Source organism: Rhinoraja longicauda, chromosome 9, assembly GCF_053455715.1.
Source record: "Rhinoraja longicauda isolate Sanriku21f chromosome 9, sRhiLon1.1, whole genome shotgun sequence".
NCBI classification, from domain to species: Eukaryota; Metazoa; Chordata; class Chondrichthyes; order Rajiformes; family Arhynchobatidae; genus Rhinoraja; species Rhinoraja longicauda.
In genome coordinates, this window is record NC_135961.1 from 22,893,400 (window position 1) to 22,909,085 (window position 15,686).

The 15,686-nt window shown below is 40.3% G+C and overlaps 1 protein-coding gene across 2 annotated transcripts; it reads right to left on the bottom strand.

Moving 5' to 3' along the window:
* Nucleotides 1–1,228: 1,228 nt before the first annotated feature.
* Nucleotides 1,229–14,979, bottom strand: mrps10 (mitochondrial ribosomal protein S10). Of its 2 annotated transcripts, none has more exons than XM_078405816.1 (7): nt 14,915–14,979; nt 13,221–13,276; nt 10,947–11,016; nt 9,362–9,501; nt 8,989–9,097; nt 3,580–3,660; nt 1,229–3,483 (listed from the first exon to the last, which is right to left on the bottom strand). In XM_078405816.1, the coding sequence occupies exons 1-7, from the start codon at nt 14,963–14,965 to the stop codon at nt 3,400–3,402; spliced, it is 591 nt and encodes a 196-aa protein (XP_078261942.1). In that variant the 5' UTR covers nt 14,966–14,979; the 3' UTR covers nt 1,229–3,399. The 2 variants fall into 2 exon arrangements, with proteins under 2 accessions (XP_078261942.1, XP_078261941.1); XM_078405815.1 differs by having other exon boundaries at nt 3,571–3,660.
* Nucleotides 14,980–15,686: the final 707 nt, after the last annotated feature.

Consider the following 15,686-nt stretch of genomic DNA (forward strand, 5'->3'; position numbering starts at 1 on the left):
AGCGGCGACGGCTGCTTGACCTCCCCCTTTGACATTTAAAATAAACACTGCGCCTTTTCTAAGTGTCTGGAATATAAACTATTAGCAATGTAATAGTAGAAACAATACACCCCAAAGAGGTCTTAAGGGGGAAAAAGGAGCAATTGTGCAAATATTCTGAAATGTTGCCTATCCACGTTCTCAAGAGGTGTGAAGGGAAGAACTGCAGATGCAGGTTTACACCGAAGATAGACACAAAATGCTGGAGTAACTCAGCGGGACAGGCAGCTTCTCTGGAGAGAAGGAATGGGTGACGTTTCGGGTCGAGACCCATCTTTGAACTGCTCTGTTTAAGTAATAATATTTACATGCAACAAAGCCACAGGCAAGGTCCGTTAGATCGTGGGCCGAGGGGCCTTTTCGTTTCATGGCGTGACCCACATCCCATATCTACCGGTTTATATAACATATTGGGTAAAAATATTATAGAAATTATATCTGAAACTCGTCAAGAACAAAACCTGCACATATTTTTTTTTAATGGAAAAACCCCTCCAAAATCTTGTCAATTTTCCGAGTAGTAATTGTCCAATCAAAGCACGTTTGTCATTGAGTCGGACGCCAATTGACCAATCACGCACTTTGGCTAGCTCGGCAGCGACCCATGTGTCCCTGTTCTTTCACTGTTGATGGGTCAAAGTCCTGGAGTAAATCCTGGCAAAACCCTGCAGTGCATGTTCAGAATTCTCTCTCTGAGCTCCCAGAAAGCCGCGGAGAAATGATATCAACAAACTTCTTTTAAGAGCCACTGAATACATCCTGGGAGGGGGAGTGGTTGGAGAGAGGGGGAAAGCAAGGGCCACTTGAAGTTAGAGAAGTCAACTTTCATACCGCTGGGGTGTAAGCTGCCCAAGCAAAATATGAGGTGCTGTTCCTCCAATTTGCGCTGGGCCTCACTCTGACAATGGAGGAGGCCCAGGACAGAAAGGTCAGATTGGCAATAGGAGAGGGAGTTAAAGTGTTGAGCAACCGGGAGATCGGGTAAGTTTACGTGGACTGAGTGGAGGTGTTCAGCAAAACGATCGCCGAGCTGGTCTTGCCGATATACAGAGGTTCACTTGCACCTCCTCCAACCTCATTACTGTATCCTGGAACCGCAGATATAGTAGATGAGGTTGGAGGAAGTGCAAGTGAACCTCTGCCTCACCTGCAAAGACTGTTGGGGTCCTTGGAGGGAGTCCAAGTCAAGTCAAGTCAAGTCAATTTATTTGTATAGCACATTTAAAAACAACCCACGTTGACCAAAGTGCTGCACATCTGACTAGGAAAAAAAGAAACATACAGTGGCAGGCAGCCAAAACACAACGGCGCGGCCATCTTGAACAAAATGTTAATTCAATCACCCACAGTCCAACAATAAAAGCACTAAACAGGCACCCAAATTACCCAACCCCAAAAACCCCCCAAAACACAGTCCAACAATAGAAGCATTAAATAGGCATTCAAATCACACACCCCAAAACCCCCAAAAACACAGTCCAACAATAAAAGCATCAAACAGGCACTCAAACCACCCAACCCCAAAAACACACAAAAAAAGAAACATCCATCAAAGAAACATCCATCACAGTGAGTCTCCTCCAGTCCTCTCTCTCCTCACTGTGATGGAAGGCCACAATGTCTTTCCCTTCTCCTGCTGTCCTCGCCCGCGGTCAGGTTGTTGTGGTTGCAGGCCGCACCGGACGGTCCACAGCGGGCCAAGCCCAAGGCGCGTCGCGTCGCAGCCGCTCCCGCAGCCTCCGAAGACGGCCGGCTCCGCCGATGATAAGTCCGATCCGGGGCGGGCGAACACGCTGTCGCTGCCGCTGTTGCTGCACGTCGGGGCGGTCGTGGCTCCCGACATTGAAACCCCCGCCCAGCAGAGAAATATCCCGCGGCCATCTTAGGCCGCGCCGGACGGTGAAATGTCCGCGCCCCAAGCCCCGCGATCCGGGGTGGGCGAACATGCTGCCGCTGCCGGAGCTCCCGATGTCGGAATCCACGCGGCCCGAACCTAAGGCAAGTCGCAGCCGCTCCCGCAGCCTCCGAAGACGGCCGGCTCCGGTGATGGTAAGTCCGATCCACGGACTTGGATGGTAAGTCCGATGGAGGCTGACAGCTCCAGGAGTTGGGCCGATGGTAGGCCGCAGCAGGAACGGAGACACGGCCCAGAAAACAAAGGTCGGGTCTCCGTTCGGAAGGGACACATATTTACAGTGTTAGTTTCCCCCTCCCCCCCACATACACACATAGTACACAAACACAAAACACCACATCACAACTACAACTAAGACAAAAAAAACAACAAAAACACAAAGACAAATGGACCGCAGGTGAGCGGCAGCTGCTAGGGCAGGGGGTAAGAACCTTTGTAATTATGCTGAAAAAGACAGTATTCAACCAGCAATCAACACAAGGCTAATATTGAACATTACAATTAATATGGTATGAGTTATGATTTATATTGTGTAGGAAATCTGAATTTTCTTCTTGACAAAATAATTTCTGCTTCTCCAACAGTGATAACATTCTTGATAGAAACTGTCTCTGTGCATTTTTAAGTAGTATACAAGGTTGACAGCCCAAATATTTCTTCCATTCTGACAACTGATCTTGTTTTCCTTGGCAATGTAACTCCAATTTCAGACAGCGCAATATTTGTTTTCTAGCTTTCTAATTCAGGTTATTTAGAAAACATTTAGGTATAAATACAGGTGTTTTTTGCCAGTTGTGCTTGAGTAGTAGACTGGCAATTGTGGGTTTAAGTCAGAGTCCAAAGTCTTCACCACAAATTTCACTGCAGAAGTGGAGTGCTGTACAGTCTTGAAAAAGATCAGTGGGAAGTGAATTGCCAGGGATATTTATCGTTTAGCCTGTTATTAGTGACGTTGATTACCTTGCCACAGTTTCCACAAACAAAATTGTCACAAAAATGTTCATATTTCTGCCATGTTTCCTTGAGTAGAACAGTGAATACTGGTAAATTTACTTTAATGGATATAAAGAAATTTTGAATGGCTTGCTATGTGAAGTACCTTAAATGCAAGTCTCTTCTGTTTAGCGCCACATTTTGTTTCATTTTGAAGTTTATGTTGGCTTTGGCAAGAGTAGTGAAACCTGAGAGTTTTACCTTTACTAGTTTACATGCAGCTTAGGTAATCCAACTCAAAGCTATAGCATTTTGACAAATTAACTTTATTTGATGTTACAAGGAACTGCAGATGCTAGTTAACATAAAAAGACACAAAGTGTTGGAATAACTCAACAGGTCAGACAGCATCTTTGGAAAACATCGATAGATAATATTTCGTCAGGACCTTTCTTGAGACTATTTCAATCCAGAATAAGTAGAGAGTCATTACATATTGCCCACTAGCTTAGTCACACTTGCTTTCCTTCATCTTGAGGAGAATCTGAGTTCCAGATAGGTTCCCTAAGATGGTCCGGTAGCTTTTTTAACATTGTCTGAAAAAGTGAAAAAAGTTTTAATTTATTAACTTACATGACAAACGAGAAAAAATGTATAAATCCTAATATCAATACAAGACTGACCTTGGTTACCTCCATTGCGACCCCTTCTGGAAGATTCCGCTGGATATATTCCAAATACACATCAGCAGTGCTTCCAGTCAAATGTTTGAGCTGGCAGAGAGCAAGAATTAAAAATAAGCCAGAATGTAAATCATATGCTTTACTAACAAGTCACTCAATATGCCTACTTTTTTTTTTTTTTAATATTTTTTATTTTTGAAAAGCATATGCACAAATAGAAATAAAAAAACACATTTGTTACAAAGTTCTTACATAGCTTCAATTTTTAAATTTTTGGAGAGAGAAAGTAAAAATAAAATTTAAAAAACTATAAACTTGGGGAGAGAGAGTAAAAGGGTTAAAAAAACCGGATCTAACAATAAAAATTAAAGGGAGTAGATCCGGGAGACAATAACCACAGTTGTACATCCAACCCCTAACTCAATTTTCAACTTTTAATTTAAAATTTTTATTTTAGTCCTGTGCCAAACACATTTACTTTTCTAAAAATTCAATAAATGGAGACCATATTTTTAAAAATAGCTCAGGTTTGTCGATTAAGGCAAACCTTATTTTTTCCAAATGCAGGGTCTCTGTCATTTCCGTAGTCCACATTTTAATTGTGGGGGTTATTGGTTTTTTCCAAAATTTAAGTATTAATTTTTTCGCAGTTATTAGACTGTAATCAAGAAAATGTACCTGACTTACTGTAAAATTTGTAGTATGTTCTGATAATCCTAATATAATTAATTTTGGGTCCATATCTAACTTTTTATTAATAACTTTAGAAACTATTTTAAAAATCTCCAACCAGAAGTTTTGCATTTTTATACACGTTACGAAAATATGAGTTAAATTAGCTTCTTGAAATTGACATTTATCTCAAATAGGAGAGATACTAGGAAAAATCCTATTTAATTTCGTCTTCGAATAATGTAATCTATGTATTATTTTAAATTGTATTAAGGAGTGTCTAGTATTCAATGAACATTGATGTATATGTTGTAAACTTTCATCCCATATATCTTGCATTATAAGTTGATTCAATTCGTCCTCCCATGCTCGTCTATAAGATTCTGATGACGGAATGTCAGTGTCAAGGAGAGTATTGTAAATAAAGGATATTAATTTATTTGAATTATAATGTCGATTCAGGCATACATCAAGTGTTTCTGGACCTCTAAACTTATATTCTTGCATGTGTGATTTTACATAATCTCTAAGTTGTAAATATCTAAAATAATTATTAACATGTAATCCGTACTTCTGCTGTAACTCCTGAAACGAAAGAAAAGTTCCCTTATGATAAAGATCTCCCACCCTTTTGATTCCATAACTTTTCCATTGAGCAAAGCCTCTATCTAAGACAGACGGTTTAAAAGAAGGATTATTCGCAATAGGAAGGAAAACAGATAATTTACTCAATTTTAACGTAAGCTTTAATTGTTTCCAGGTACGGATAACACTATGTATAGTTCTCCCCGTGACCTGCGTGGGTTTTCTCCGAGATCTTCGGTTTCCTCCCACACTCCAAAGACGTACAGGTATGTAGGTTAATTGGCTGGGTAAAATGTAAAAATTGTCCCTAGTGGGTGTAGGATAGTGTTAATGTGCGGGGATCGCTGGGCGGCACGGACTTGGTGGGCTGAAAAGGCCTGTTTCCGGCTGTATATATATGATATGATGATATGAATGGGATTACCTCCATATGTTTTTTTATTTAAATTTATTGGAGCTAAGAGGATCGCACCAATATCAAATGGTAAACAATCCTCTTTCTCCATCTTTAACCAATCCGGTTGTTGATCAGAATCATCCAACCAGCAGGTTATATTTTTAATATTAACCGCCCAATAATAAAATAAAAAGTTAGGTAAAGCAATTCCTCCATTCATTTTAGACTTACATAAGTGTCTTTTATTTATTCTATGAGTCTTGTAGTCCCAAATAAAATTAGTAACAATTGAATCAATTTAAAAAAAAAACTTTTTTGGAAGATAGATCGGAATTGCTTGAAATAAGTATAGTAGCTGTGGAAGAAAGATCATCTTTATAGCATTACTACGACCAACTAATGATATAGGAAGTGTTTTCCAAAATTGGATATTTCTGTATAATTTAGCAAGTAAAGGAGGAAAATTTGATTTAAATAAAGAAGTATATTTCCTAGTCACGTAAATTCCAAGATATTTAAACTTTTCATAGGCAATTTTAAAAGGAAATTGTTGAAGTATGGCCGGATTATGCTCCATTATTGGCATAATTTCACTTTTATACCAGTTAATTCTATAACCTGAAAATGAACCAAATTGAGTTATGAGATTTAATAAATTCGGAATGCTAATTTCTGGCTTTGTAATATATATTAATACATCATCCGCATATAAAGAAATTTTATTGGTTGTATGTTTAGTGTTGTAGCCATGAATATCTGAATTTGATCTAATACTCTCAGCAAGTGGTTCTATAATAAGGGCAAATAAAAGTGGTGATAGTGGACATCCTTGTCTACAACCCCTAGCTAAATGAAATTTAGATGACAGCATTTGATTAGTTAATATTCTAGCTGTTGGGGATGTATATAAAAGTTTCACCCATGCACAAAAATTTTCACCTAGTTGAAATTTTTCTATCACTGAGAAAAGATAGGGCCATTCTACTTGATCAAATGCTTTTTCAGCATCTAGCGAGATGATTGCTAAATCTTCATTTAATAATCTATTTGAATAAATTATATTAAACAAGCGTCTCAAGTTGAAAAATGAATATCGTTTAGCTATAAAGCCTGATTGATCGGGGTGTATCAATTTGTCTATAACTAGACTTAATCTCTGAGCTAAAATTTTCGCTAATATCTTCTGATCAGTATTTAAAAGAGCTATCGCCCTATACGAACCAGGGTCTTCAGAATCCTTATCTTTTTTAGGAATGAGGATTATTGTTGATTCAGTCAGAGTTTGTGGCAATCTCTGTTGTTTAAAGGCGTGACTATATACAGTTTGCAAACGTGGAGAGATCAAACCACTAAATTTTTTATAAAATTCATTATTTAAGCCATCAGGGCCAGGAGTCTTCCCATTTTTCATGGATTTAATAGTCACTTCAACGTCTTTCATAGTTATTTCTGCGCCCAGTAAATTTCTATCACTCACATTCAAACCAGGAAGGTTACATTCCTGCAAAAACTTTTGCATCTGCGCAGAAGTATCTGTTATTTTTGATGAATATAATGACTGATAAAATTGCAAAAATCTCTGATTAATATCCTTAGGTAGTTTAAGTAAATCTCCATTTTCTGATCTAATTTTATGAATTGTAGAATCATCTTCTAATTTACGGAGTTGACGTGCTAGCAATTTCTGTGGTTTATCTCCAAATTCAAAATGTTTTTGTTTAGTATATTGAAAAAGCCTTAAAATATGAGCTGAAAGGATATAATTTAACTTATATTTGAGAACTGCAATTTTATTATGTATTTCAATAGAGGGAGCGATGGCATTTGTTATGTCTACTTTACTAAATTTATGGATACATCTAAGTTCCCCCTACCTGTACACATTGTTGCTCATTTTCAGCCAAAATGAACCACTTCTCAATTTACATTCAATTTCATCTGCTGGCATACGTTCTTTTGCAGTCTGTTATTCTCTTTGCTTCCAAATGTGATATGCAGTTTGTCCCCAGATTACAAATTTATACTATTTATACCCCTATTTGTACAAATCCATTTTATTCTCTCCATCCTCCCCCTCCATATTTTACCAACACTATAGAAGCCGCTTATACTGACCCACAACTTTGGAACATGGATGTAAACCCCTGTGATTCCTTTTTTCTCCTCCACTCATTTTGTGCGCCTGTGCTGCCCTAGCAGCTGTGGCTCACCTGCAGTCCGTCTGTCTTTGTGTTTTATGTTGTTTTTTTTGTCTTGATTGTAGTGTTTAGATGTGATGTAGTTTTTTGTGGTTGTGCACTGTGTGGGGGGGGGGGGAGGACTGTAAAATTGTCTCTTCCGATCAGAGACGCAACTTTTTTCTGAGTCGTGTCTCCGTTCCCGCTGTGGCCTACCATCGGCCAAACACCTGGAGCTGGCGGCCTCCACCTGGGACCACCTGGGCTCTGGTTCTCGGAGCTTGCGGACCGGACTTAAGATCTGCGGAGCTGGCTGCCTTCGGAGGCTGTGGAGGCGCAGTGGGAGCGGCTGCGACTCGCCTTCGGAGGCTTCGGCACGGGCCGCGTGGACGTCGGAAGCTCGCAGGCCCCTGGGTGGGGGCCTACATCGGGAGCTCCGGCAGCGTCTTCGCCCGCCCCGAATCGCGGGGCTTGGGTCGGCCCGCCACGGACCTTTCATCATCCAGCGTGGCCTGAAATAGGCCGCGGGATTTTCTCCACCTGGCGGGGGCTTCAATGTCGGGAGCCACGACCGCCTCGGCGTGCAGCGGCAGCGTCTTCGCCCACCCCGGATCGCAGGGCTTGGGCCGGCCCGCTGCGGACCTTTCACCGTCCGGCGCGGCCTGGAACGTGGCAACTTCAACAGCCTGACCGCGGGAGAAGATGGCAGGGGAAGAGAAAAGACATTCTGGCCTTCCATCACAGTGAGGAGGTGACTGGAGGAGACTCACTGTGATGGATGTTTCTTTTTTTTTGTGTTGGTTGTGATTGTGTGTGAAATTGTTTATTTTTATTGCTCTATTGCTGGACTGTGGGTGACCTTTCATTTCACTGCACATCTTGTATGTGTATGTGACAAATAAACTTGACTTGATGACACGGTAGCAGCACGGTAGCGCAGCGGTAGAGTTGCTGCTTTACAGCGAATGCAGCGCCGGAGACTCAGGTTCGATCCTGACTACGGGTGCTGCACTGTAAGGAGTTTGTACGTTCTCCCCGTGACCTGCGTGGGTTTACTCCGAAATCTTCGGTTTCCTCCCACACTCCAAAGACGTACAGGTATGTAGGTTAATTGGCTGGGTAAAAATGTTTAAAAAAATTGTTTAAAAAAATTGTCCCTGGTGGGTATAGGATAGTGTTAATGTACGGGGATCACTGGGCGGCACGGACTTGGAGGGCCGAAAAGGCCTGTTTCCGGCTGTATGTATATGATATGATATGATATTTCCTTTCTCTTCTTGTACCTGTGTATGGCCTGATTACACTCATGTATGGCGTGATCTGCCTGGTTAGCTTGTAAAACAGTTTTGCATTGTACCTTGATACACGTGACAATAATGAACCAATAGCAATGAACCCATTGCTGACCATCAAATGATTAATACAGTAAAACAAAAAAACAAAAATAATCCTGAGAGTGAACAAATATTGTCCAAAAGAAAACATGCAATAACAAAAATAATTTGGTTTGAAAATTTTCATCTTTCAGCTAAATATTTATAGTAAAATATAGTAAGATATGTTATGTCCTAATAGCTTTTCACTTGCCTCTATACATCTGTAGTGTGTTCTCATTTCGTATTGAACTCTATGTTTCTTAAAAATATGGATAGATTTGAGAAGTGTCAATCTATCGATTTTCCTTGCAGGCTCATTCCTTTAAAAAAAAGTTGTTAATGTGAGCTTTTTGTTACACGACAGGACATTATATTTAGTTTCACTGACTTTACGAATATAATGTACCAGCTGAATTCCACCCAAGTTTCCATAGATTATTGCCAGCATTATTGAGGTGCATTTGAATGGATGGAAGACAAATTCAATTTTGAAAATAATCAATTTGGTATAAATCCAAAGCATTGCAACAATGCTGTTCTAAGGAGAACTTACACGACTCACACTTGCCTGACAAGCAACTTACACTTTATCAACAGTGATGTTCAGCTCTTTTGCAGCAAGTGTGGCAAAATATTCATAGCTATCCAGTACCATTTTATCATGGCCTTTTACCAACACAGAGATTTTCTTGTAAAGTATATCGGGGTCATCTGTTTGGGTTATCTAAGATGACATAAAACCAGAAAAATTATTTAAAATATCACAGAAATTATTTTAAAAAATATTTGCCAAGTTCCAAAGCAGTGAAATATTTCAGCACCTGGCATATTATTGTTTGTATAAGATTTAGCAGGGAGAATATACTTATAGAACACTTCTCATTTCTTACAAAACAATCCAAAGCCTCTCTCAAATATTTGCTGTTGAGTTATTTTACTTTATACTTGCTTACTTTTAAGCAAGTGCAATGACCATTTTGCACAAACAACAATTCATCTGTGATTCTCTGAACAGTTAAAGCAAACAAGTTTAGGTGGTGTAACACAGTAACATGATTCTGATCGCCATCTTGCAGCGCTTGAGATAAATAAACAAGGCTACACCAAATGATTAATGCAGCCCACTGAATCACTCCAACGCCAAATGAGTAAATTGTCCGAGGTTAACAAACCGCTCAATGGATTTGAATCCCAATACGAGGGAAAATTAAGGACAGTGAAAAATGATTAAACAAATCAAGTTTACAAAGTTGTTTAAATTTAAATTAAATTCAAATATTGAAGCATTAAATAATAACATTTTGAAATTAAATATATTAATTTCTCATCTACTACTGATCTGATTGCACATTCATTTTGTTTAAAAGGTTTCCAGTAAGATTTTCACTTAAATGAGTATACTTCTACTATCAATGCATAATTTTAAAGAGATTGATCACAGAGTGGTGAACACAGAGCAGACCATCACAGGCTTTTCACTTTCTTCCACCCAGTATCTCTCTTCATGGTGCATTGTATCAGGAAGGCTGCAAGTATCACCAAGGATGTCTGCCACCCAGGCCATTCCCCTTTTCTCATGACTACCTTCTGGGAGAAGATACTGGAGCTTGAAAGCATGGACAAACCAGATTTAAGAACAACTTCTTTCCCACAGGTCTCAGGTTCCATCTTTTGTTCTCCCTTCCCAGAGTTGGTGCTATGAACTCTTACTCTTAACTCTACCTCAATAAGTTATTCCGTTATTGCACTTTGCCTTGATTTTGATTACTTCAGATTGCACGCCTGCATTCTGCTGTTTTATCATTGTATTTATCGTTTACTCTGAGTTTCATGCCAAAAATTTGGTGCCCATTGTAAATGTCAACCATTTCCTCTGAGGTCACTTTTCTTGGGTACTAGAATGATGAAGATTTTCTTAAAGCAGATGGGGACAGCATACATGAGAGGTTAAGTGCTCCTTTTCTAAGTGCCCAATTGATTTTGTTTTGAGAAACGTGAATAACCATACAAAATTCCATAGAAGTGCAGCCGCGTTGATTCAAATTTTGTATCAAGATGAAATGTAAGTTTAGGTTTCATGACAAACCAGTACTAAGAAAATTTAGCATCAATCTTAAATCGATCAAAAAGGGCATTCAAATGATTAGTAAAAAGTGCAGGAATGCTTACCATGGGAGCTGTGGAGTAATGCGAAAACCCCCACTGGATTCCTGATGACAGGGTTGGCAATGGCCTTTTCCTACAGTAACCAAAACATTGTATACAAAACAGTAGGTTCGTTGGGAAAAACAGCATCACATCTCTGCTGGAGCTAAACTCTATTTCATTAACCTGATCTCAAACTATTTAATGGAAAATTAATTTTGAATTACATTATCATACAGCAAATGTACCATGTAGTTGGCAAAAAAAATCCCAGGAACAATATCCAAAATAAATGACCAATCAGAGCAACATTGATGGCATTGCAAGAGAGAATAAATTTTAAGGGAATTAAGTGGAAAATTTGGATTACTTTTAATGTCAGCATGGGCTCGATGGGCTGATTGGCATTAAATGCCATCAGAAAATAGAAAAATATGATTTTGAGCAAAATGGATCATGTTAATGATTAAGCGGGACACAAGGATTTGCAGATGCTGGAATCTTGCATAAAATACAAAGTGCCGGAGTAACTCAGCAACATCTCTGAAGAAAATGGATAGGTGCTGTTTGCTGTAGGGGGGGGGTTGGAAAAGAGGTGGGGGCAGGGCAAAGCCTGTCAAGTGATAGATGCATACAGGTGAGTGTAGGTTTGTTTGGCAGATGGGTGTAGAAAGGCTGGAGATGAAAAGGAGACCAAAGAAAACAAAAAAAGAAACGAGGAGACAAAAGTGTGTCAGGTAAGAAAAGAGGAAAGGTCAGTGACATGTAAAGCCTGAGGGAAAGATGTAGGTGGAAGGAGACTGGGCTGGAGGCGGGGATTGGGAATATAGGGCAGGATTGTGGGGGAAATGAGTGGGGGAGGGGTACAGGTTGGGGAAAAAAGGGTTACCTATAATGTCTTGGTAATGCTCAACTTAGCTGCTACCAAGGAGCAAATTGACATTTACCCAAGCTCAATGCTGTCTGTTCATCTGTGGGTGTCAGTCAGATCAATTGGAAAATTATATTGGGTAATATTAGGGTTAACTTTGATAGCTGTTAAGGTTTAATACACATTCTTTTTATTCATCTAATTGTGAGGCATTTATGAATAGGAAGAATGAATAACTCTCCTGGTGAATGTGTGCTCTGGAATTAATATGGTAACTACATAATAGCAATTTTGATATGAAATAATTGGAAATGGGGCATGAAAAGAATTTGGGATTCTAACCAGTTGAAGAGAAACAAGGCTGTTGATCAAAGTTTGTATACTCAATCAGTAAACCTATTGTCAATGTTTTAGTTATCCTTTATGGATGTTGTGGAGAAGAGTCCGGTTTTCAAAAGAGTGTTATATTTAATTCTTAGGGCTAAGGGAATCAAGGGATATGGGGAAAAAGCTGGGACAGGGTACTGATTTTGGATAATCAGCCATGATCATATTGAGTGGCGGTACTGGTTCGAAGGGCTGAATAGCCCACGCCTGCACCTATTTTCTGTTTCAGTGTTAGTATAGGTTGAGATTATTTCCGGTCCAAATACAGGGGAACTCTTCTCATCAAAAGTTTTATATCATTCACTTACATTCATAGAGCTAGACAGGTCCTTCAGACAACCTTGTCCACACCAACCAAGTTGCTGAACTGAGCTGTCCCACTTGCCAGTGCCAGTGCAAGGCGTAAATTCCTCTAAATCATTCCTATCCCTGTATATGTCAAATGTAATTATGTTCACCTCTACCACTTCCTCTGGCATCTTGTTCGATATACCCACCGTGTGGAAAAATTGCTCCCATGGTTCCCTTTCAGTCTTTCTCCTCTCATCTTAAACCCTATGCCCTCTAGTTTTGACTTCCCTACTGTGCAGTGGCTATTCACCTTACCTACAACCCTCATATAATTTTATAAATCTCTAATGAGGCTACCCCCCCCACCCCCCCCCCCAGCCTCTTATGACCTATGAGGAAAAAAATAGCCTTTTTAGCCTCTCCTTATGACTGCAGACACAGTAATATCCTCATAATTAATTTCTGCACTCTTTACAGTTCAATGACAATCTTCCGACAGGAGGGCAACCAGAATTGTACAGGGTACTCTAAATTGTGTACAGCTATGACAGGACATCCAACTCCTGATGAAGGCAAGCATGCCAAGCACCTTCTTCACCCTGTGTATGTGTTATCATTTGCAGGGAACCCCATGATCTTTCTGTACAACAATCCCTACCAGAATTTATATCTGACAATGATATAATTTTATCCAAAAAATAACATTCCTAACACTGCCCAATGTTTGAAATAAAATTTGCAAAACTTACCAAAAGCATACTGCTATATTATTGGCAGCATAATTCAACGATGGCACACAATCAACCTGAAATAAAAATAATTTGGGAATTCATATGCTAAGATTTTTACTTTTCAAATTAAACGGAGCCAATATAGATACTTTTTTTCTCCAATATACAATTGTTTAAAATACCACATTTACAGATATGTTACATTAGTCCCTCCCAGTTACATTGAACACACTTAAAATAATTCCATTTCTAGGGAGATGAGAGGAAAGAAAAAAATTGAACATCAAGTATACAAAATTAAGGAAAACTTGCTGAAAGGTAAATAAAAAAAACTAAAATGTTGGAAATCTATAACAAATATTCTGGAAAAATCTCAGCAAGTCAAGCAGTATCTGTGGAAAGAAAAAAAGTCACATTTTCAAGTCTGCAAAACTTTAGATTTCTTCTTTTGGGAGACAAAATGTGGAATGATTGAAGGGAGTTTGAGAGGACTACATTATGATGGCTAATGGCCCAAATACTAATGGTAGACACAAAATGCTGGAGAAATTCAGCGGGTTAAGCAGCATCTCAGGAGAGAAGGAATGGGTGACGTTTCGGGTCAAGATCAGGAAGAAGGGTCTCAACCCGAAACGTCAGAAGGGTCTTGACCCAAAACGTCACCCATTCCTTCTCTCATGAGATGCTGCTTGGCCTGCTGAGTTACTCCATCAATTTGTGTCTACCTTCGATTTTAACCAGCATCTGCAGTTTTTTTCCTGCCCAAATACTAATGTTGGGGCCAAAGACTTTGGAAATGTGGTAGCAGTACTGAAGAGAAAAGTTGCTGTGGCAATGTGAATCAAAACCAAGGTTTAGGTTTATTATTGGACAGTGATGTACAGTGAAAAGCTTTTTTTGCATGCTGTCTACTCAAATCAGATAATACAAAACATAAATACATTGAAGCCAAACTGAAGTACAATAGGTAGAGCAAAATGAAGTACAGAATGGAGAATATAGTTCTCAGCATTGTAACGCTTCTATCAGCAAACAAGATAAAATGATAAAGAAACAGTGGGTGACAAAATGTATACAACAGAAAAAGTTGAAATCATAAATCTTTTTTTCATGTATAAAGCCTAACTGCACAATCCAGTGGTACGTTTGAGTAAAATGTAAATAGGATTGGGTTGATTGCAGCGATTTCAATTGAGAAGGGGACAAATTGGCAAGAAATAAGCTGTATGATGATCCGGAATGAGGGAAGGGAAACTTAAAAAGTAAAACGTTTTGGATTGGAAGCAGGAGAAAGTTGTTAAGGATGGAACGAACGGCATGATCCGTTTGAAGTGGAGGGACCGCGCCACGTTCAAACGAGTGGGTGAAGAGGGTGAAGGGATCCGGATCAGCCGGGATGCGGGGTTCAAGAACAAAACACGGGGAAACTCAGCGGGTCAGACAGCATCTGTGGAGTGAAGGGACAGGAGACGTTTCGGGTCGAGACCTTTCTCGTTAAGTATGAAGAACGGTGCCGACTCAAACGCACTGTCCGTTTCCCTCCTCAGATGCTGTCTGACCCGCTGAGCTACTCCAGCAACCTATTTCCCCCCTGCATTTGGGGTCCCTGGTGGCTCCGACTCAACTCAGAGCACCAGGGCTCTCAGCCCCCTCCTCGGGAGGTCGCAATAACGCATGGCGAGGAACGCGGGTACAAGGACGGCGGACGTTACCCGGTGCAGCCGCCGTAACAAACCGCACACCCGGCCCGGCACGGCCGCCATCTTGAAGAGCGGTGCCGCTGCCTCCGGGTGACGTAAGGGCGGGGCGTTCACAGACTCCAACGACATTCATCTTCAACTGTGTGGGAGGGGACGGCAGATGCGGTTTCACACTGACGACAGACACAAAACACTAGAGTAACTCAGCGGGCCAGGCAGTATCTCTGGAGAGAAGGAATACAAGGCCAAACGCAAATTGGAGGAACAGCACCTCATATTTCGCTTGGGCAGCTTACAACCCAGCGGTATGATTATAGATGTGTCTAACTTCAAGTAACCCCTGCATTCCCTCGTTCTCCATACTTCTTCCCCACCCAAGTGTACCAGCTTCAAAGTCTTCTTGTTGAGTCTCATAGTCTGTACTCGTTACCACCAAATAAACAGCTAACAATGCCTGTTTCCTTTATCATCATTTTTTTTGCATATCTTTCATTCATGTGTTCTATATCTCTCGTTTCCCTTTCCCCTGACTCTCAAAGACGAAATGTATAGGAAGGAACTGCAGATGCTGGTTTAAACCGAAGATAGACACAAAAAGCTGGAGTGATTCAGCGGGACAGGCAGCATCTCTGGAGAGAAGGAATGGGTGACGTTTCGGGAAGACCCGTATTGTTCCTATTATTTTCGGGAAGACCCGAAACGTCGCCCATTCTCTCCAGAGATGCTGCCTGTCACGCTGAATCACTCCAGCTTTTTGTGTGTCTTCTCAGTCTGAAGAAGGGTC

What these genes read in the sequence shown, in the direction of transcription:
- mrps10 (XM_078405815.1), bottom strand. Translation starts at nt 14,965, where the DNA reads ATGGCGGCCGTGCCGGGCCGGGTGTGCGGTTTGTTACGGCGGCTGCAC. An exon ending in AATATAGCAGTATGCTTTTG is followed by an intron (nt 11,017 to 13,220) that starts GTAAGTTTTGCA and finishes TGGTTACTGTAG; the next exon opens with GAAAAGGCCATTGCCAACCC. An exon ending in ATTACTCCACAGCTCCCATG is followed by an intron (nt 9,502 to 10,946) that starts GTAAGCATTCCT and finishes ATGTCATCTTAG; the next exon opens with ATAACCCAAACAGATGACCC.